The sequence below is a fragment of the Myxine glutinosa genome, chromosome 2 (genome assembly GCF_964187855.1).
Source record: "Myxine glutinosa chromosome 2, kmMyxGlut1.1, whole genome shotgun sequence".
Taxonomy (NCBI): domain Eukaryota; kingdom Metazoa; phylum Chordata; class Myxini; order Myxiniformes; family Myxinidae; genus Myxine; species Myxine glutinosa.
In genome coordinates this window covers 190298904-190323011 of record NC_136262.1, presented here as the reverse complement: position 1 = coordinate 190323011, position 24108 = coordinate 190298904, and the positions used below count along the sequence as shown (strand labels likewise).

General features: G+C 44.9%; 1 protein-coding gene across 2 annotated transcripts in view; it reads right to left on the bottom strand.

Annotated features, from left to right (window-relative positions):
• Window positions 1–24108, bottom strand: part of ADAM10 (ADAM metallopeptidase domain 10) — a 175545-nt gene that overhangs the window by 100292 nt on the left and 51145 nt on the right. For both annotated transcript variants that reach the window (XM_068106543.2, XM_068106544.2), the window contains 2 exons: window positions 11814–11964; window positions 2948–3066 (listed from right to left, as the gene is read on the bottom strand). In XM_068106543.2, coding sequence (XP_067962644.2) covers window positions 2948–3066; window positions 11814–11964 — 270 coding nt within the window. The remainder of the gene's footprint in view (window positions 1–2947; window positions 3067–11813; window positions 11965–24108) is intronic.

Below are 24108 nucleotides of genomic sequence, written 5' to 3'. Positions count from 1 at the left end.
AAAACACCTCACCACCCAGTAATTCAAAACACCTCACCACCAAATAATTTAAAACACCTCACAGCCATAAAACACGAAAAAAAACCACCTCACCACCACGAAATTAAAAACACCTCACCACCACAAAATTGAAAACACCTCACAGCCACGAAATTAAAAACACCTCACAGCCATAAAACACGTAATAAAAACACCTCACCACCACTAAATTAAAAACACCTCACCACCACGAAATTGAAAACACCTCACAGCCACGAAATTAAAAACACCTCACCACCACGTCATTTAAAAACACCTCACCACCACGTAATTCAAAACACCTCACCACCAACTAATTCAAAATACCTCACCACCACATAATTAAAAACACCTCACCACCACGTAATTATAAATACCTCACCACCACGTAATTCAAAACACGTCACTACCATGTGATTTAAAAACATCTCACCACCACAATTCAAAACACCTCACCACCACATAATTCAAAACACCTCACCACCACATAATTCAAAATACCTCACCACCACATAATTCAAAATACCTCACCACCACGTGATTCAAAACCACCACAACGTTATTAAAAACACTTCACAACCACAGAAACAAAAGTTTGAGGGAGTCGTTAAGTGACAACACAGACACTGCCCAGATGTGTAGATATATAGATAAATGACTGCACCCGAGTTGCCGTTTTGTCATGGTTTAAACCAATCATAATTCAAACAATTATTTTGCACAGATGTATTTGTAATATACGTGATATCACATTTTATAAACCATTGAAGTTGAAAACTTAAGTTGAAAAAAAAAAATTCAAATAAAAAAATAAAATAAAAATTGGAAAATGTTTCAGAAAAAATACCCTGAGGACATACCGACGGGAGAGATATGTGCATACCAGAAGTTTGGTACGATTTCACAAAAGTTTGAGGGAGTAGTTCAGTGACAACACAACACAAGACAAGACAGACACTGCACAGATATATATATATAGATATCTGTAAAAGAAATAAAAACTTTCCAACAGACAGAACAAAGGGGTAACAAGATGGAAAACGTGGTGAAGAAATTGACATGGTTCTCAAAATGGTCAGGGTTTTCAGGAGTTCATAAAGAGTGTGAATCGATAAAAGTTATACATGAAACTGTGCAGAGTGCTCCCCTAATGGATTGAATGGCAGAGTAAAAGAGAATTTGAAAATATATGTAAAAGGGGAACCTTGTTCCATGCCAGCAGATGCACAAAGGCAAGTACAGCTACTCAGAATGTGACTCATTGCATATCCAGCTTCTAACCAAACCGCAAAATAAATAAATAATAAGACCACATTGCAGGCACCTGATCAGCTCACATCAGACATAGCAGTAGCCTATTTTTACCACCTGGAGCTCCATCTGCATAATCAGCCTTCCCAGCTCTTCCAGGAGGTAAGCATTCTTCCAATAACTTCATCTTGGTTAAAGTCTCAAAATACAGACCTACTTCACACCTCCACTTTTGTTCGACTCGTTTCTCCTGTCTGTGGAACCACCTTCATAAGACTGTTCAATCCCACTCGTCCCTCCAAGGATTCAAAAGCAGGCAGTGTACTGCACCATCTCATATCATCCCTCGTTCCGACCCGCAATAGAATTGATCCCCATTAGAACTACCTAATTTAATCCAACCCTCTTAATTGAAGAACTAGTCTTGCTGGTGAAGGCAACGTGCCGATTTGCATCGGCGGACAGGTAAAACGATGGATGAAACCAACAGGACACCAATTGATGTTAACCGTCGTGGGAATAATGGCGGAGGATGTGGAACATGCTTGAAGGAGAACTGAGGTGGGGGTTAGTGGGGAAGAGAGTAGGATTGGAATCTTCACCACTACAGAATGGTCCAACCAGGAGGCAGGGAACTATGTTGACCCAGGCCATGTTGAGGGAAATGATGGCACAATTAATGGCAAAAAATGGATGTACGAGGTGCAACGACCGATAAAACTCATGACGATTTAATGGCACAAATTGAGGCATTTGGAACCAGACGCATAGAAGAAAAGGGGATGATTGAAGAAAGTAATGGCCTGGAATGACACCGTACTAATGTGGATGTCGCTCTGCTCGGAAAGAACAGAACGTCCACGAGACAAGACTGTTAGAGCGATTAGCGGGTAGGGAGAAGCAGGAAGTCAGCGCGGTTGCCGAAGCGACCTCCATGTTATGCGGGATGGCACTCGTATGCAGACGGTTAGACCCTGCAGGAGTCTTTCTGATGCACCTGGGGTACGACGAGGTCCTTCTGACGCAACCAGAGTCCTTCTGACTGGGTACGACGACCGGACGCCAGCTCGGGTGCATGCACAGGTGGCCGAGCCAGAGCCGGCGAGCCAGATGTTCGAGCCTGAAACATGTGGATCGGCGGGCGGGCAAGCCTGTGCAATGTGAAAGTGAGGTCAGACCTATGCCAGTGAGCCTTCCTTGTGTTTGTCCAACAATGCTCCTCCCTTCAGAAATGCAAGGTTGCAGCTCACTGCGATCTCATGCTTCCTCCCATTTCAAATGAAGGATATTTTTCTTTCTGCTAACCACTGGGCATATTCTGCGTTTCTTACAGATCATGTATGTATGTCTAATGTCTATCGAATGTGAACTTGTTCAGTCTGCCCTCTGGTATAGACCAAAAAACCCACTTATTCTCCATTGTCTAACTCCTCCATGAGCTTTGACTATGGAATTGAAAAGAAAGATGCTTCGATTATGCAACTAAAGTGTTTCGAATTAAAAGAAGAAAAAAAATCTTCAGGTGGCAATTTTCCTTACCAAGGCTCAAATAAACATTTTGGAGGATATTATTAAAGCTCCATATGAAAGACAAAGGCAAAATATTCACAAATTATAAAAATGATATGAGCTTAACTGTTCAAATGAACCTCCGAAGTGGATGGTCTTAAGATCTCACCATATATCTCGCCAGAATAAATATGTGATGTGTCATGCAAAGCACCATGGGATCCACTATCCTCCACAAAATCTTCGGTGAAGAGTGACGTGTCTCGCTTCAAACGGAGGTTGAAATGCCTTTGGACAACACACGATACAAGGTGGTAAATCAATTGATGCAGAAGAAATACAAGCGAAAACACAGTTGTAGTAGGCAACTTGTGCTTTAGTAAGAAAAATACATTGTAAAATAATGTAACAAAACATTTCACTGTGAGAATTATTTTCTCTTTTGCTCATTGAGCTCCCAGCTATGGTCATTACCCTGTGCACATGAAGCAAAAATCCGGGTTAAGCAATTGGCGTCCATCTGTTTATGACCGAGGAACAACTTCTTTAAATTGAATGTCATATTTTGAACACAAATGGGAAAACAAACCTGCCATTGAACAGTCCTTTGTCTCTGAATTTGGCACAACCGCGCATGCGCAGAGAGGAGCAAGATCATTTTTGAGCGGTGAAGCCGTCCGTCAAAAAGAAGAGAAAAACCTTTCTAACCCACCGTGTTTAATTCTAAAGGGTTCAAAAGGGTAATTCTAAAGGATTCCAAAAAGTAATTCTAGGGGGTTCTGAAAGGTAATTCAAAAGGGTTTTAAAGGGCAATTCTAATGGGTTTCATTCGTTTCTTGGCTTTGCCTATTTCATAAAAAAATGCCAAACCACATCCTTTGGACACAGGATATTATATATATATATATATATAAATATATATATATATATGTGTATATATATATATATATATATATATATATATATACATATATATATATATATCTATCTATAATTCCAGTAATCTCTGTCTGTACGTTTGTTTGTCTGTGACCGCTGTTTCTCGACAACCACGGGTCCGATATACTTTTAACTTGCCAGGTATATTGCTGGGGACCCGAGGATGTGCCTTTTCAAGGTTTCATATTAATCGGACAATTACTTACCGAGCTATGTCCAAAAAACGATTCAACCAATCAGAGAGCAGCGAACGATCGCGTGTGCCGAACGTGGCGGGCACACTCTGCCTCGGATGGCACATTTGAGAGCGTATTCATTTATTTCACGTTTGCAAACTATGTTGGCGTTAAACTATGTTTTACAACTAATAAAAACGAATTTGCGATTCATTCGCTTTCCTGCGCGTTTGTGCACGCGATGGCGATTTCTTTACCAAACTCCGGAAGCCGTTCGCTTTGGACCAAACCATTGCATGTAAATAGAGGGGGGGGATTGTCACCACTCGCAAGCCGTTCGCTTTGGACCAAACCATTTCATGTAAATAGAGGGGGGGGATATAATTTTAGATATAGATATAGTACGGGCATGCCCTAGTATATATACATATACATATATATATATATATATATATATATACATATATATATATATATATATATATATATACATATACATATATATATATATATATATATATATATATATACATATACATATATATATATATATATATATACATATATATATATATATATACATATATATATACATATATATACACATATATATATATATATATATACATATATATATACATATATATACACATATATATATATATATATATACATATATATATACATATATATACACATATATATATATATATATACATATATATATACATATATATATATATATACATACATATATATATATATATATATATATATATATATATATACATATATATATATACATACATATATATATATATATATATATATACATACATATATATATATATATATATATATATATATATATATACATACATATATATATATATATATATATATATATATATATATATATATATATATCACATACATACATATATATATATATATATATATATATATATATATATATATATATATATATATATATATATATATATATATATATGTTCAAAACACACCGGGTCACAAGTGTGCCGCACTGACCGGGTCCTCAGCATCATCCCGTTTTGGCCCTTCAACCATGATACAGTCAGCCAAGGTGGGCCAGCAGGGGCACATACACATCCACATGCAGCAACTACACCTGGATGCGTACATACCCCCACCCCCAGCCAGTGCGAACACAGACTACAACAACAACACCTCCACATCCAGAATCCACAGCACCAAACAAACATGGTGGAACACTCAAACACCCACCTTTATACCCCATATCACTCAACAACAAAACACACCAGATCATTCATTCACACACACACACACACACACACACACACACACACACACACACACACACACACACACACACACACACACACACACACACACACACACACACACACACAACATACAAAAACACACACTCATGCAAAAACACACACCCTCACCCACTCACTCATATACACAAAATAAGAAATAATAATCGTAACAAAAAAAAAAAACCAAAAAAAAAACCACACACAACCAACCTACACCGTTCGACGTGCCTCCATAAACTTCCTCCATATCCAAAATGAGCCTTTCAAGGCAACCTAGGCCACCTTGTCACACATCCTCCTTCTTTCTGTCCCACACACTCCCAGCCGAGCAAGAAATCCAGAAAAGGAATTGCCAATATACCCTCTACACCCCACCTCAAATGGCTGACACAACACTCGCCAACCCTTCTCCCGGCACTCTGCCTCCAGCTCAGTGTACTTTCCTCTCTTCCTCTCGTGCAACTCCTCCATATTCTCTTCCCAAGGTACCGACAATTCCTCTAAGATGACCTGTCTTGGTGCACCTGACAAAATAACAATGTTAGACCGCAACCTTGTCACACAGATCTCCTCTGGGAATACCAATTGTGGCTTCAGGTCCGCCACCACCTGCCAATCACAAGCATCTGACAGCCCTCTTGCTTTCCACCTCCTCCTCTTTCCACCTCTTACCACTTGGCCCTCTTTGACAAACCACACCTCTCCCCAATCAGTCTCCTTCTCCACTCTTCTTTCTCTCGACCTCAGCACCTCTTGTTGCACCATTTGCACCACCACCGCCAGCACCTGATCATGTCGCCACCTGTAGTGTCCTGCTGCCAATACTACTGAACATGCACTCAGTGCATGCTGCACCGTTCCCACACCTCCACACAAATAACATCTCTCCTCCTGCAATAACCCCCACAATCTCAAGTTTACTGGTGACGGAAGCACATCATATGTTGCCCGCAACAGGAAATTCAACAATATTGGCTCCATCCTCCAAATCTCTTGCCATTCCAACATCCTCACCCGCACACCTTCCCACTTAGTCCAAGCGCCTTGCTGTGCCTGACCGACTGCTTTCACATATCTCCCCTCCTCTTCCTTTCTTCTCACCTCCCTCTCAACCATCTTCCTCCTCTCTTTCACACATGCCTTTCCCCATCGCTCATGCTTCATCCACCCCAAGCCATGCTTCCCATGCTGTACCATCCCCATGACCTCCTCATGTTGCAACCGCTCCTCCATCTCGTCCACCTCTGCTCTTGCATTCCACTTCCAACTTCCCTTCTTCTCTGGGAGAGCATTCTTTACCACTGCATCACTTGAATCCCACAACATCATGAAATCCCTCACCCTCACCACCTTAAACTCCTCGGTTAATGATGTCAAGGGAAACTGGAGTTTTCCACCCTGACCATAAAAGGCAATGTTCGTCAAACAGCGTGGCACTCCCAACCACCAACTCACAAACCCGCTCACCACAACCTCCATCCTCTCTACACGCCAAATCGCAATATCATACATCATCAATGGCCACAAAACTCGTGGCATCAATCCAAACTTCAAACACCATACCTTCAACTTACCTGGCAAACCACATCCATCAATCCTCTTCAAACCTCTCAAAAGCTTGTTTCTGACCTCCTCCACTCTTCCCACATCATTCAACTCTACTGTATACCATCTTCCAAAACTCTTAACAGGGGCCTCCACCAATGATGGAACCACCTCCCATCCCAGCTCAAACCTGTGCATGTTATCCACCACTCCTCGTCTCACGACCACACTCCTCGACTTTCTTGCTTTAAATCCCATTCTTGCCCACTGCATCAACCTTTCCAGTCGTCCCAGTACCTCTACTGCTGCATCAGCGGACTGTTGGACAACTGTCAGGTCATCCATGAAAGCAAACATTGCTGGCAACCTCTGACCAGGGGATAGCTCCACTTCTTTCCCATGTCCACTCACCACACGTATCAACAACTCCATAACCAGCACAAACAAAATAGGGGAGATGGTATATCCCATCGGGATCCCCACTTCCAACTTCTGCCACTCTGTTACATAGGACTGTGTCGCAAACCGCATCCAAAACTGATCATAATATGCCATCAAAAAATCCCTAAATCTCCGTGGCACCCAAAAGAAATCCATGGCATACCTGATCAAGGCATGCAGCACTGACCCATAAGCATTCTCCAAATCCAGCCATACCACCGCCACATCGTTCGTTTTCCTCTTTGCCTCCTGTAACACTTGCCAGACCATTGTCGAGTGTTCAATGCATCCTGGTGATCCTGGTATTCCTGCCTTCTGCACAGAACCATCCACAAAACCATTCCCTCTGATGAAGCCTGAGAGCTGTTCCGCAAAGACACTCATCAATATCTTCCCATCTACATCGAGCAATGATATTGGTCTAAACTGCTCCAGTGTCACAGCCTCCTCCTGCTTTGGAATATAAACTCCTTCCGCCCTAGTCCATTGACTGGGCACCACTCCTTGCCTCCATACCACCTTCAGTGCCTTCCACAGATACTGCCTGATGCCTTCAGAACTCTTGAACACCTTGTATGGCACTCCACTTGGTCCTGGAGCTGATGCCGATATATACATATATACAGCTCAACGCCAAACAGGAAATTAGAGCTGTCTCCCTTGACATTTCACGTGCCTTCGATACGGTCTGGCACCCTGCTCTGCTCACCAAACTCTCCTCCTTTGGTATAAATGGAAATCTCCACGCATGGCTGGCGGACTTCCTCTCTGGTCGTAGTCAACGTGTGGCCCTGAATGGGTTTCTCTCATCTCCTATTCCTGTTCAGGCTGGAGTTCCCCAAGGTAGTGTTCTGGGGCCTGTGCTTTTTCTGGTCTTCATCAATGATCTCTCTGTATGGACAAAAGGACCTCGGAAACATGGTGGTGGGATGTTGAAGTTGGAAAGAGGATTGACGAGAAGAGGAAGAAGTTCAAAGAGTGGCAGAAGGCGAAGGGTACGGGAGCAGAAACAGCAGAGCATGAAAGTTATAAGGCAGCCAGGAAGGCTGCAAAGAAAGAGGTAGCAAAGGCGCAGGAGGCATGTAGGAAAATGTTCGGAGAACGCTTGGATTCAGAAGAGGGTCAGAAAGCAGTATTCAGGATTGCAAAGCACATAGCGAAAGAGAGGTGTGATGTGATGGGGGTGAGTTGCTTGAAGGATGAAGTGGGACAAATCGTTGTCGACCCAGATGGAATTAAAGGAAGATGGAAAAGATATATGGAAATGCTGTTGAATACAGAGAATGAATGGGATGGCAACATAGAGAGTAACCCAGTTTTAGGACCGGCAGAGAAGATAACTGAGAAGGAAGTTGAAGAAGCGATAAAAGCAATGAAGAGTAGAAAAGCGGGAGGGCCGACGGGAGTTGTGGGAGATATGTTGAAGGCAGCAGGAAGTTGGGGTGTGAAGAGAATGACAGAGATCTGTAATCTGGTGGTGAAAGAAGGCCGCATTCCAGTGGATTGGGAACTGAGTACCCTCGTCCCTCTATACAAGGGGAAAGGTGACCCTCTGGAGTGTGGCTCGTACCGAGCGATAAAGTTATTGGAGCATGGAATGAAGGTATTGGAAAGGGTGTTGGAGAGGAGGATAAGGAAGAAAGTGAAGATCGACGAAATGCAGTTTGGATTTATGCCAGGAAGAGGAACGACAGATGCGCTTTTCATTGTGAGGCAGTTGCAGGAGAAGTACATGGATAAGAGGAAGAAGTTGTTTTTTGGGTTTGTTGATCTGGAGAAAGCATTCGATAGGGTTCCACGCAAAGTATTGACATGGGCATTGAGGAAGTTAGGAGTGGAGGAATGGTTGATCAGAGTAGTGATGGCAATGTACAAAAGAGCGCGCACAGCTGTAAGGACGAAGGACGGGAACAGTGGTGAGTTTGAGGTGAAGGTGGGAGTGCATCAGGGGTCGGTACTAAGTCCACTACTATTTGTAGCTGTGATGGAGGTGCTGGCTCAGAACGTAAAGGAGGGTTTACCGTGGGAGTTGTTGTATGCAGATGATCTGGTGTTGATTGCGGAAAGTATGGATGGATTGAAGGAAAAGATGAACAAGTGGAAGGAATGTATGGAGACAAAAGGTCTGAAGGTGAATATCGGAAAGACAAAGGTGATGGCAAGTGGTAAAGCATGTGGTGAGGTGGAAAGAACTGGGAAGTGGCCGTGTGCTGTGTGCAGGAAGGGTGTCGGAGTGAACTCCATTCAATGTACAATGTGTGCTGAGTGGGTTCATCAAAAATGTAGTGGTCTGAGAGGGTCATTTACCAGTGTGGCAGCTACATTCAAATGTAAGGTGTGCACAGAGGGAGCTGCAGATGGAGGAAATGTTGAGTTGGATCTTGGAGACGGCGTGAAGCTGGAAGGTGTGAAAACATTTTGCTACCTCGGAGACATGCTGAATGGAGAAGGTGGATCAGACTCGGCAACGGTTGCTAAAGTGAGATGTGCATGGAACACGTTTCGGGAACTGAGTGGCGTGCTGATGAGGGGTGTCGTTGAAGCTGAAGGGAAAGGTGTATGCTGCATGTGTGAGAAGTGTTATGATTTATGGGAGCGAGACATGGGTAATGAACGTAGAGCAGCAACGAAGGCTGGAAAGGGTGGAAATGCGAATGGTTCGATGGATGTGCGGAGTATCGTTGAGAGAGGGGAAGACAAATGATGAATTGCGAAAGATGATGGGAATATTGCCTGTGATTGATGCTGTGAAGAGGAACAGGTTGAGATGGTTTGGTCATGTATTGAGGAAGGATGAAAGTGACTGGTTGAGAAGAGTGATGGAAGTTAATGTAGAAGGAAGTAGAGGACGGGGAAGACCGAGAAAGACTTGGCTAAAGATGGTGGAAGAAGAAATGCGGGCAAGGGGGTTAACAAGGGGAGATGCAGAAAATAGGGCAAAATGGAGAAGATTGTCATGGGGACCGCAAGGCTAACCCCCGCTCTAGCAGGGAAAATGGCTTTTAAATGCCTGTTGTTGTTGTTGTTGTATCAATGATCTCTCTGACTCTCTTGAAAACCCTCTCTATCTCTTTGCTGATGACTCCACTCTCTGCTGCTCCATTCCTCATCCCTCAGATCATCAGTCTGCAGCCTCCTCACTCTCTGCAGACCTGGACAAAATCACAGACTGGTCAAACAAGTGGAACATGTCTTTCAATCCTGACAAATCTCACACTCTTACTATGTCTCTCCGAAAAGACCGACAAGACAACCCTCCCATCTACTTTCTGAACAATCCTCTCCAAGAAGTTCTGTCACTCAAGCTTTTGGGTCTCACTATCTGCCATGATCTTTCATGGGAAAACCACATTTCCAATCTGGCCTCCAAAGCCAGTCGCCGACTGGGCATCCTCCGTCGTGCAAAGTCCTTCCTTGGCACACCTGAGCTCCTCATCACATACAAGGCTTTCATCCGCAGCTCAATGGAATACTGTTCTCCCCTCTGGGCCAGTGCTCCTGCCTCACGCTGTTGAAACCAAAGGTTTCAGAATCATTGGAATCTCCCGCGATGAAGCTCACTCCGAGGGACTTTCACTTACTCACCTCAGGCAGGTCGGTGGTCTTTGTCTTCTACCGACTCCTCTCCGGCCTTGCTCCCCCAGCTCTCTCTGGGCTCTGTCCCCCAAATATTCCTGCAGGTCGCACAATATCTGCCTGCAAACCTCTTATGGTTAAACTGCCAAAATCAAGACTCTCTGCTGACCTTCACTCGTTCATTCCTCTTTTCTCCCACCTCTGGAACAAACTCCCTCACTCTCTACAATCCCACTCCTCCCTCCAGGTCTTTAAAACAGCTGTTCACCACCATCTCTTATCTTCCCCCATCCAAAACCTTGATCTTTTCTACCCCCACTAATTTCACCCCAGATCCACCTTTTTGAAATACCAACTTCTTTCCTGGAAGTCCTTGGTGTCCTTGTGTTTATACTTCTCCCACCCCACCCTCCACCCCTTCCCACACCTCCTCCCCCCCAAGCCCTCTCCCTCCCACAGATCTCCCGTTGTCCCTGCTCTCAAATGTTGTGTTTGTGTACTTCTCCTTCTCTCCCCATCTTGTCTCACGCTCCCCTTATTATATGTTTTGTGTGTCTGTTTGATTTTTTGTGTGATAAATGTTAGTAGCTCTTTCACAAGCCTCTATCCTCTATCCTCGTGTATCCTTCTCCCTCCCCCCCTCCCCCTTCCCACGCCTCCTCCCCCCAAGCCCTCTCCCTTCCACACATCTCCCTGCTCTCAAATGTTGTGTTTGTGTGCTTCCCCTTCTCTCCCCATCTTGTCTTCCGCTCCCTCTTTTTATATATTTTGTTTGTCTGGTTGATTTGTTTGTGAAGTAAATGTTAGCTCTTTGACGAGCCTCGATTCAGTATTAAAAAAAAAAAAATCCTGTATACATAAAAAAGGGGAAAAAAAGGAAAAAAAAGTGGTACTGAAGTTATTGTGGTAACAAAAAACTGATAATGGCCAACCCAAAAAAATGTCTGGCCTTTGGCTGGGAAGGCATAAAAATAGTAATGCTTGTTTGTGGGATTACAAGAGGAATGGAAATCAAGAAGAGATGTAGGCCTACCTGCCATGCGCATGGAAATTCAGGTGTACAATCTTGTCATCATGAAAAAGTGCACGTTTCGCACGATGGTGCTTGTCGTGCAGATCCAACATACTGTACGAGAGGCCCTCAAAGTGACGAATGTACTTTCCAAGTGGGTTTCCGTACAATGCTGAAAAAAAAAAGGCATCAAGGGTGAGTGATTGGGTGAAGAGAGACTAATTCACTTTTAGTAAAAGCATTTTCAGGTTCAAGTAGCAAAACAAATGCATTTCACACAATACCCCCCCAAAAAATGCAGAAAAAGCTTCACATTAAAAAAAAATGAAACCTGTAAAGTTTAATCGTCCCAATTTTAACAAGAAAGCTAATACAATCACTCCTGACAATTCCCTTCTCAAAAACAATTTAAAATTTGCATTTTTTCACAGCTAAATTTAAAAGCCCCATTTACTTGTTTGCATATGTCCTGTCAAAACATTCTTGTAATGTCTGCCAATAACTTAACAGTTTGCCTGTCAAATGCACCTAAAGGAAGTATCTCAGCACCAATGTAATTATAATCCATCCGGTTGTCTTATTCTATCCTCGGGCTGACGGGATGGCCTATAGGCATGCACACTCGTCTCCAAGCATTCTAGCCTGGGTTTGAATACCGACCCAGCTATAAACTGTCATCCTGGTGTCTCGTCAAAGTGTGTGTGGTCCCTCGGATGGATGTCCTGTCTGCCAGCGTTGGTTGGTGGACGTTAAAGATTCCACGGTGTCCTTTGTGAAAAGTACGTGATCTATCACCAGTACTATGGCCAAATTCCAAATTCCTGCCCGGAATCAGCAAAGGCACTGCATCAGCGGCACACCCACACCCTCAGCCAATTATGCTACCCTACCCAGCAGAACGCACTGCATCAGCAGCACACCCACACCCTCAGCCAATTATGCTACCCTACCCAGCAGCACGCCCCGCATCAGCAGCACACCCACACCCTCAGCCAATTATGCTACCCTACCCAGCAGCACGCCCCGCATCAGCAGCACACCCACACCCTCAGCCAATTATGCTACCCTACCCAGCAGAACGCACCGCATCAGCAGCACAGCCGCACTCTCAGCCAATTATGCTACCCTATCCAGCAGAACGCACCGCACCAGCGGCACACCCACACTCTCAGCCAATTATGCTACCCTACCCAGCAGAACGCACTGCACCAGCGGCACACCCACACCCTCAGCCAATTATGCTACCCTACCCAGCAGAAAGCACCGCATCAGCGGCACACCCACACCCTCAGCCAATTATGCTACCCTACCCAGCAGCACGCCCCGCATCAGCAGCACACCCACACCCTCAGCCAATTATGCTACCCTACCCAGCAGCACGCCCCGCATCAGCAGCACACCCACACCCTCAGCCAATTATGCTACCCTACCCAGCAGAACGCACCGCATCAGCAGCACAGCCGCACTCTCAGCCAATTATGCTACCCTATCCAGCAGAACGCACCGCATCAGCGGCACACCCACACCCTCAGCCAATTATGCTACCCTACCCAGCAGCACGCCCCGCATCAGCAGCACACCCACACCCTCAGCCAATTATGCTACCCTATCCAGCAGAACGCACCACATCAGCGGCACACCCACACCCTCAGCCAATTATGCTACCCTATCCAGCAGAAGGCACCGCATCAGCGGCACACCCACACCCTCAGCCAATTATGCTACCCTATCCAGCAGAAGGCACCGCATCAGCAGCACACCCACACTCTCAGCCAATTATGCTACCCTACCCAGCAGAAAGCACCGCATCAGCGGCACACCCACACCCTCAGCCAATTATGCTACCCTACCCAGGAGAAAGCACCGCATCAGCGGCACACCCACACCCTCAGCCAATTATGCTACCCTACCCAGCAGAAGGCACCGCATCAGCAGCACACCCACACTCTCAGCCAATTATGCTACCCTACCCAGCAGAAAGCACCGCATCAGCGGCACACCCACACCCTCAGCCAATTATGCTACCCTACCCAGCAGAAGGCACCGCATCAGCAGCACACCCACACTCTCAGCCAATTATGCTACCCTACCCAGCAGAAAGCACCGCATCAGCAGCACACCCACACCCTCAGCCAATTATGCTACCCTACCCAGCAGAAAGCACCGCATCAGCGGCACACCCACACCCTCAGCCAATTATGCTACCCTACCCAGCAGAAAGCACCGCATCAGCGGCACACCCACACCCTCAGCCAATTATGCTACCCTACCCAGCAGAAGGCACCGCATCAGCAGCACACCCACACTCTCAGCCAATTATGCTACCCTACCCAGCAGAAAGCACCGCATCAGCAGCACACCCACACCCTCAGCCAATTATGCTACCCTACCCAGCAGAAAGCACCGCATCAGCAGCACACCCACACCCTCAGCCAATTATGCTACCCTACCCAGCAGCACGCCCCGCATCAGCAGCACACCCACACCCTCAGCCAATTATGCTACCCTACCCAGCAGAAAGCACCGCATCAGCAGCACACCCACACCCTCAGCCAATTATGCTACCCTACCCAGCAGAACGCACCGCATCAGCAGCACACCCACACCCTCAGCCAATTATGCTACCCTACCCAGCAGAAAGCACCGCATCAGCAGCACACCCACACCCTCAGCCAATTATGCTACCCTACCCAGCAGAAAGCACCGCATCAGCAGCACACCCACACTCTCAGCCAATTATGCTACCCTACCCAGCAGAACGCACCGCATCAGCAGCACACCCACACCCTCAGCCAATGATGCTTACAGCCTTGTGCTGCATACGACCAAAGACGATTCTATCCTAATTAATGGGGCGATAACGTTAATCCAATTATTAATGCAATACTGTATAGAGGAAACCAGGTAAATTGTAAACATGAGCATCATAAAGTTACTTTCATTTGCATTCACTTTGTATGCCTCCGTTGACGGTCACCGGAGGCATTATGTTTTCAGGTTGTCCGTCCGGCTGTTCGTCCGACCGTCCGTCCGACCGTCCGTCCGACCATCCGTCTGTCCGTGATATAAGTTTTCGTTACCGTGATAAGTTGAGAACGGCTGAAGGGATCTTATTCAAGTCAAACTTGGTGCAGATATGTAGAATGAGGTAAAGATCAACCGATTCGATTTTGGGGTCACGAGGTCAAAGGCCAAAGGTTCGAGGTCATGTTAGGTAAAAATCCTGTTACCGCGATAACTTGTGAACCAGGATTCTGACCAAATTTGGTACAATTATGTAGAATGATGTGAAGATGAACTTATTAGATTTTGGGGTCAAAGGTCAAAGGTCAAAGTCTGTTATAGGTCTATAACTTGAGAATGCCTGAAGTGATCCAATTCAAACTTGGTGCAGGTATTGCAGCTGTTTATGCAAGTTGTGTTATGACTTCCTGTGGTGGTTGGGCGCCGTACTCGCATTCTTGCACTTCGCCTTCTTCCCGCCATACTGTTTTGCCCGTGACGAGCGAAAGAACTGATCGGCTCCATTTTCGATGTTTTCTCTTTAATACCGACCCTTGGATAGAGAATTGCGAAACATGATGGGAATAGAGCCTGTGATTGATGCTGTGAAGAGGAACAGGTTGAGATGGTTTGGTCATGTGTTGAGGAAGGATGAAAGTGATGGAAATGAATGCAGAAGGAAGTAGAAGACGGGGAAGACCGAGAAAGACTTGGCTAAAGATGGTGGAAGAAGAAATGCGGGCAAGGGGGTTAACAAGGAGAGATGCAGAAAATAGGGCAAAATGGAGAAGATTGTCATGGGGACCGCAAGGCTAACCCCCGCTCTAGCAGGGAAAATGGCCTTTAAAATGCATGTTGTGTGTTGTTGCTGTTAGATAGAGGTAAGCTGTATCTCAATTTATTGCTGAACCTCTTGAAGGAACAACTTGAGGCAAATTATTGTATTGTGTGGATGCAAAACGTATCATATCAGGTTTTGTGTAAATTGTAGAGCCAGTTCGTCATGCCACCATAAGTAACAGCATGTACTGAATGGCTGTATTTTTCCTTTTCAGTTTTTAAGTGAATTAAAGACACGCTTTTGAAATCAAGGCAAGTCTCGTGAGCTCTGAGGATTGTAGACATAAAGTGTGATAACCACCACAGGTATACAAAATGATGTAAAGATTAACTGATTAGATTTTCAAGTCAAAGGTCAAAGTCAAAGTCTGCAATAGGTCTGAAGTGATCTAATTCAAACTTGGTAAAGGTATGCAAAATGACGCAAAGATTAACTGGTGAGATTTTGTGATCAAGAGGTCAAAGGTCATAGTCTAATAGGTCTATAACTTGAGAACGGCTAAAAGGATCTAATTCAAACTTGGTGCAGATATGTATAATCACGTAATGGTTAACCGATTCGATTTTGGGGTGCCGAGGTCAAAGGCCAAAGGTCTGAGGTCATGTCAGGTAAAAATGTGATAACTTGTGAACAGCTGAAGAGATTTAAATTAACACTTGGTACAGGTATGCATAATGATGTAAACATGAACTGATTAAATTTTTGGGTCAAAAGGTCAAAGATCATGTCAGGTAAAAATTTGATAACTTGAGAACAGCAGAATGGATTTCAATCAAACTTGGTACAAGTATTATAATGATGTAATAATGTGAGCGGAGGCATATCCGTCGACATCGTAACGTCGAAGAGTGTCGTTCTAGTTACACCTATGTAATAACATAAAGTCATAAAGGAACTAGAACAGCACTCAAAAGAGAGCATACCTCTGCCAGGCTGAACAGTTTACGTTCGGTATCCCACCGATAGTCCGGATCTGCATCCAGACCTTAACTAAAATTAATTGGCTTGTTCTTGTCACCTACCCAACTCATCCAATAAGTTTTGTCATGATTCGTCCATAATTTTGAGATATCATGCTAAACACAGTGTTCCAAAAATACATGAACAACTTTGGTTGCTCATATATTTAGTACCACAAATGATACGATACCCTTTGTTTTATATGATACAGAAACTCAAAGTTTTCTTTATTTTCAGGTCAGGTGGTTTCAAGTAAAATAAAATGGCGACGCCACAGTAGAAAGCTCAGTGCGGCGAATGATTCTTCGAGATGAGATCCAACACGCAAGTTCAGCGTAATTTCCGTACAAGGTATGGAAGGAATCTGTCATCACAGACTAGTGTCAGAGAGTGGTACAAAACTTTTCAGGACAATGGAAGTTGTCAGAAACAGAAAAGTACTGGTCGACCGAGCACAAGTGCAGCAGAAGTTGAACGAGTGCGTGAATCATTTCAAAGTTCCAGAAAATCAATCTGACGCACATCCAGAGAGCTGGGATTATCAACCACCACTGTACACAGAATTTTGCATAAAAGACTGAAGCTTTATTCCCATAAGGTGCAGATTCTGCAGGAATTCAAACCAAATAATGGAGCCAACCACAAGGTGTTTGCCTTGGAAATGCTCAGTCACATAGAGGATGATGAAGATTACCTGAAAAAGGTCATGTTCATAGGCGAAGCTTGCTTTCCTGTATCTGGGGAAAGTCAACCGGCACAATGTGAGAATCGGGGCTTTGCAAACCCCCATGTGGTCATTGAACACATACGCGACAGTCGAAAGGTCAATGTGTGGTGTGGCCTTCTCCATCACTGCTTGGCGAGTCTGTTTTTCTTTGCGGAGGATACGGCAACCTCAACAATTTAGATGATCATGTTGGAAGAATTCGCTTAACCATGGACTGAAGACCTGCAATCCGATATCGTTTTTCAACAGGACGGTACTCCCCCTCATTGGGCCTTAGTCGTTCGAGCCGTCCCGAATGAAAAAAAAAAATCCAGATCGCTAGATTGACCAAGACGGACCAACCGCCTGGCCCCCATGATCAACAGACATAACCCCTCTATCATTTTTTCTGTGGAATTTGTCAAAGATGGTGTCCACAACACGAAGGTGGCAAACCTGAAAGATCTTCATTCTCAGATCACAGCTGCATGCGCACTGATGGATACAAACATGCTGAGCCAAACATGGCAAAAACTTGTGTACCGCTCCTGTGCGCGACAAAAGGGGCTCATATAGAAGTGCAATGATGCTGTGCACAAAAATTTCAGTTTCTGTATCACATAAACTAAAAGGTAGTGTTGTATCATTGGTGGATCCAAATATATAAACAACCAACGTTGTCCGGGTCGTTTTAGAACACCCTGAATGTCGTTTTTGGCCCCATTTCTCAATGGTGAAGATGACCCCTTTATATTTTGATGTGTGTGTCCAGGATCGAGGCTCGTGAAAGAGCTAACATTTATCACACAAAACATCAAACAGACACATAAAACATATAATAAGGGGAGCGGTAGACAAGATGGGGAGAGAAGGGGAAGCACACAAACACAGCATTTGAGAGAAGGGACATCGGGAGATCTGTGGGAGGGAGAGGGCTTGGGTGGAGGAGGCATGCAAAGGTGGGGGGGGGGGGGGGTGGGTGGCGTGTGGGAGAAGTATAAAACACAAGGACACCAAGGACTTTCAGGAAAGAAGTTGGTATTTCTAAAAAGTGGATCTGGGGCGAAATTAGCGGGGGCAGAAAAGATCAAGGTTTGGGATGGGGGAAGATAAGAGATGGTGATGAACAGCTGTTTTAAAGACCTGGAGGGAGGAGTGGGATTGAAGATAGTGAGGGAGTTTGTTCCAGAGGCGGGAGAAAAGAGGAATGAAGGAGTGAAGGTGAGCAGAGAGTCTTGATTTTGGCAGTTTAACCATAAGAGGGTTTCTGGCAGATCTTGTGTGACCTGCAGGAATATTTGGGGGACAGGGCCCAGAGAGAGCTGGGGGAGCAAGGCCGGAGAGGAGTCGGTAGAAGACGAAGACCAATATCATGCCTGCGGTGAGTAAGTGAAAGGCCCTCGGAGTTAGCTTCATCGCGGGAGATTCCAAATGATTCTGAAACCTTTGGTTTCAACAGCGTGAAGCCGAGCTCGGTGTGAGGCAGGAGCACCGGCACAGAGGGGAGAACAGTATTCCAATGAGCTGCGGATGAAAGCCTTGTATGTGGTGTGGAGCTCAGGTGTGCCAAGGAAGGACTTCGCACGATGGAGGCTGCCCAGTCGGCGACTGGCTTTGGAGACCAGATTGGAAATGTGGATTTCCCAAGAAAGATCATGGCAGATAGTGAGACCAAAAAGCTTGAGAGACAGAACTTCTTGGAGAGGATTGTTCAGAAAGTAGATGGGAGGGTTGTCCAGTCGGTCTTTTTGGAGAGACACAGTAAGTGTGATATTTGTCAGGATTTAAAGACATGTTCCACTTGTTTGACCAGTCTGATTTTGTCCAGGTCTGCAGAGAGTGAGGAGGCTGCAGACTGCAGATCTGAGGGATGAGAAATGGAGCGGCAGAGAGTGGTCATCAGCAAAGAGATAGAGAGGATTTTCAAGAGAGTCAGAGAGATCATTGATGAAGACCAGAAAAAGCACAGGGCCCAGAACACTGTAGTATGGCAAACAACAACAACAACAACAACAACAACAGCCATTTTTAGGCCATTTTCCCTGCAAGAGCGGGGGTTAGCCTTGCGGTCCCATGACAATCTTCTCCATTTTGCCCTATTTTCTGCATCTCCCCTTGTTAACCCCCTTGCTCGCATTTCTTCTTCGACCATCTTTAGCCAAGTCTTTCTCGGTCTTCCCCATCCTCTACTTCCTTCTACATTCATTTCCATCACTCTTCTCAACCAGTCACTTTCATCCTTCCTCAACACATGACCAAACCATCTCAAACTGTTTCTCTTCACAGCATCCATCACAGGCTCTATTCTCATCATCTTTCGCAATTCATCATTTGTCTTACTCTCTCTCAACGATACTCCACACATCCACCGAACCATTCGCATTTCCACGCTTTCCAGCCTTCGTTGCTGCTCTACGTTCATTACCCATGTCTCGCTCCCATAAACACTTCTCATACATGCAGCATACACCTTTCCCTTCAGCTTCAACGACACCCCTCATCAGCACGCCACTCAGTTCCCGAAACGTGTTCCATGCACATCTCACTTTAGCAACCGTTGCCGAGTCTGATCCACCTTCTCCATTCAGCATGTCTCCTAGGTAACAAAATGTTTTCACACCTTCCAGCTTCACGCCATCTCCAAGATCCAACTCAACATTTCCTCCATCTGCAGCTCCCTCTGTGCACACCTTACACTTGAATGTAGCTGCCACACTGGTTAATGACCCTCTCAGACCACTACATTTTTGATGAACCCACTCAGCGCACATTGTATGGAATTCACTCCGACACCCTTCCTGCACACAGCACACAGCCACTTCCCAGTTCTTTCCACCTCACCACATGCTTTACCACTTGCCATCACCTTCGTTTTTCCGATATTCACCTTCAGACCTTTTGTCTCCATACATTCCTTCCACTTGTTCATCTTCTCCTTCAGTCCATCCATACTTTCTGCAATCAACACCAGATCATCTGCATACAACAACTCCCACGGTAAACCCTCCTTTACGTTCCGAGCCAGCACCTCCATCACAGCTACAAATAGTAGTGGACTTAGTACCGACCCCTGATGCACTCCCACCTTCACCTCAAACTCACCACTGTTCCCGTCCTTCGTCATGGCCCTATAGCCAAATATCTTTCTTAGGACATACTCTGACTGTGTGCCAAATACCATGATTGTATCATCAAAGGCACAATTCCTGCTCCTATCTGCCATACTACTGCCTTGGGGGAACTCCAGCCTGAACAGTAAGGGGAGATGAGAGAAACCCATTTAGGGCCAAACTTGTGGTCCCTTGGACACACCAGTGGTGCTATATTGTGTGTAAACACTACAATAGAGTTGAGGCCCCATAATTGAAAACTGAACATCATGGCTGCTTGATGGTACAGTACTGTATAATCTTATTTTTGAATGTGAATGTTTGAGAGGAACTGAACATTGTGACCTTTACTTATTCACATTTCGGTAGCATTTTTACAGTTCTACTGCTGTGTTTGTTGTAGAACAATATTATTACTGTCCATTTATTTTGGGTTTATATGGATTATAGTACGAGGGCTAGCTTAGAGGTATGTACACTGCCCTATGATCTGTCTAGTCTGGGTTTGAATCCAGGTCCAGCTGTAAACCGTCACCCTGGTGTTTCACAGGCAAGGCATATCACAATGTGTGTGCTTCCCTCAGATTGACACTAAACTCGGTGTCCCCTCTGCTAGCATTAGTTGTGGATGTTAAAAATCCCAAGGTGCCCTTCACAAAGAGCAAGACTGTGAACACACTACAAATTATTGCACTGACTGACGGAAAGGCAATGGCAAACCATCACCCTTGCCCAGGAACTGCTTCTGCAACACTGACACTGTGGAAGACATAGTGCGTTCAGAAAGTATTCACACCGCTTGACTTTTCCACATTTTGTTATGTTACAGCCTGAAATTTAAATGGATTAAACTGAAACTTTTTGAAACCAATCTATACAAAATACCCCATAATGATAAAATGAAAACATGTTTTTAGAAATTTTTACAAATTTATTGAAAATGACATACAAAATATCTCATTTGCATAAGTATTCTGCCCAGAGTCAATACTTCGTAGAAGCGTCTTTGGCAGCGATTACAGCTTCAAGTCTTCTTGGGTATGTCTGTACCAGCTTTGCACTTCTGGATTTGGAGAGATTCTCCCATTCTTCATTGCACATTTGCTCTATCTCTGTCCAGTAGGATGGGGAGCGTCGATGAACAGTAATCTTCAAGTATTTCCACAGATTGTCAATGACATTCAAGTCTGGGCTTTGGCTGGGCCACTCAAGGATTTTCACGTTCTTGTTCTGAAGCCATTCCAGTGTTGCTTTGGCTGTATGCTTAGGGTCATTGTCTTGATGGAACGTAAATATTCACCGCAATATGTGGTCTTCTGCACTCTGAAGCAGGTTCACCTCAAGGATTTGCCTGTATGTGGCTCCATTTTTCTTCCCTCTATCCTCAAGTCCCTGCTGTTGAGAGTATCCCCATAGCATGATGCTGCCACCACCATGCTTCACAGTAGTGATCGTGTTAGGTGGGTGATAAGCTGTGCTTGGTTTCCGCCAGACGTAGCGTTTTGTATTCAGGCCAAAGAGTTCAATTTTCATCTCATCAGACCACATAATATTTTTCCTCAAACTTGTCTTTTACATGCTTTTTGCAAACTCCAGGTGTGCTGTCGTGTCTTATTCCTCAGGGGTGGCTTCTGTCTGGCAACTCTGACATACTACTGTGTTCAAAAAGTATCCGACCTTTATTTTTCGTGCTTAAAAAAAAAGAAGCTAGGGAGGCGTTGATTGGTGCACGTATGGAGGCGATCCTAATGCGCACGCGTGAATTTTTTCCCACCTGCAGAAGCTGTCATTCGACGGCAGACCGCCGATGAGTGAGGACATGTAAGCGAGCGCCGTCGGATTTTCGTTTTTGACAAAATGACGGAAAAACTTGAACAACGCTACTGCATCAAATTTTGTGTAAAGCTTGGCGATTCCCAAGTGGAAACGATCCGCAAGATTCAACACCGTTCATTCCATTATGAAGGAGGATTTGGGCTTCAGGAGAATCTCAGCGAAGTTCGTACCAAAGCTGCTAACGATTGAGCAGAAGCAACTCCGTTTGGAGATCGCACAGGACATGCTGGAGACTGTGAACAGCGATCCCAGCTTCCTCAACACAGTGATCACTGGCGATGAGTCCTGGGTTTATGGGTACGACCCAGAAAACAAGTTGCAGTCATCACAATGGAAGCATCCAACATCCCCGAGGCCAAAAAACACAAAATTTGATGCAGTAGCGTTGTTCAAGTTTTTCCGTCATTTTGTCAAAAACTAAAATCTGACGGCCCTCGCTTACATGTCCTCACTCATCGGCGGTCTGCCGTCGAATGACAGCTTCTGCAGGTGGGAAAAAATTCACGCGTGCGCATTCGGATCGCCTACATACGTGCACCAATCAACGCCTCCCTAGCTTCTTTTTTTTACGCACGAAAAATAAAGGTCGGATACTTTTTGAACACACTACGTATAGCCTAGATTTGTGAAGTGCTGCAGAGACTGTTGTCCTTTCGGCAGGTTCTCCCATCTTAGCCAATGAACTCTGTAGTTCTGTCAGAGTTGTTATTGGGTTCTTGGTCACCTCCCTGACCAATGTCCTTCTTGCCCGGTTGCTCAGTTTGGTCGGACGGCCAGCTCTAGGAAGAGTCTGGGTAGTTCCGTATTCTTTCCATTTCCTAATGATGGTGCTAACTGTGTTCTTGGGAACTTTAAACACTCTAAAATTTTTTATACCCTTCCCCAGATCTATGCCTCCTTACAATTATATCTAAAAAATGACTACAGAGAGTTATACGGACAGTTCCTTGGACTTCATGGTAGAGTTTCTACTCTGACATGCACTGTCAACTGTGGGACCTTATATAGAAAGGTGTTTCTTTCTAAACCACGTCCAATACACAGTTGGCCCACAGATGGACCCCAATCAGGTTGTAGAGAAATCTCAAGGATGATCAAAGGAAATTGGGTGCACCTGAGCTCAATTTGGAGTGTCATAGCAAAGGGGTTGAATACCTGTTGACTCAACATTTCAGCTTTTCATTTTTAATTAATTTATAAGAACTAGGGCATGCCCGTACGTGGGTGCCCGTTCCTTGCCAAAAAAAAAAAAAAACGCTACCCGTACGCTCTACCCCGCCCGTACGCCCGTAAACAAAAAAAACAACGCTCTTCGCTTCCGCCCTTCGCTCTGGGAGAAATAATGCGCATAAGAAATCGAGAAATTATTATTTTCTCCGGAAGAAATCGAATTACGAACCGTAATGGCGCACGCGCTCGGCTCGGCTCGCAACAACGCGTTCTGTGATTGGCTGCCGGAAGTGAAGTCTTCACTGTCCGGAAGGTCGCAAATCGCAGTTACGATGAATCGCAAATTAGTTTTATTGAGTTTTAAAACATAGTTTAACGGCAACATAGTTTTCCAACGTGAAATAAATGAATACGCTCTCAAATGTGCCGTCCGAGGCAGAGTCTGTTCGCCACGTTCGGCACACGTGATAGCTCGCTGCTCTCTGATTGGTTGAATCGTTTTTTGGACATAGCTCGGTAACTACTTGTCCGATTAATATGAAACCTTGAAAAGGCACATCCTCGGGTCCCCAGCAATATACCTGGCAAGTTTAAAGTATATCGGACCCGTGGTTGTCGAGAAACAGCGGTCACAGACATACATACATACATACATACATACATACATACATACATACACACAGAGATTAC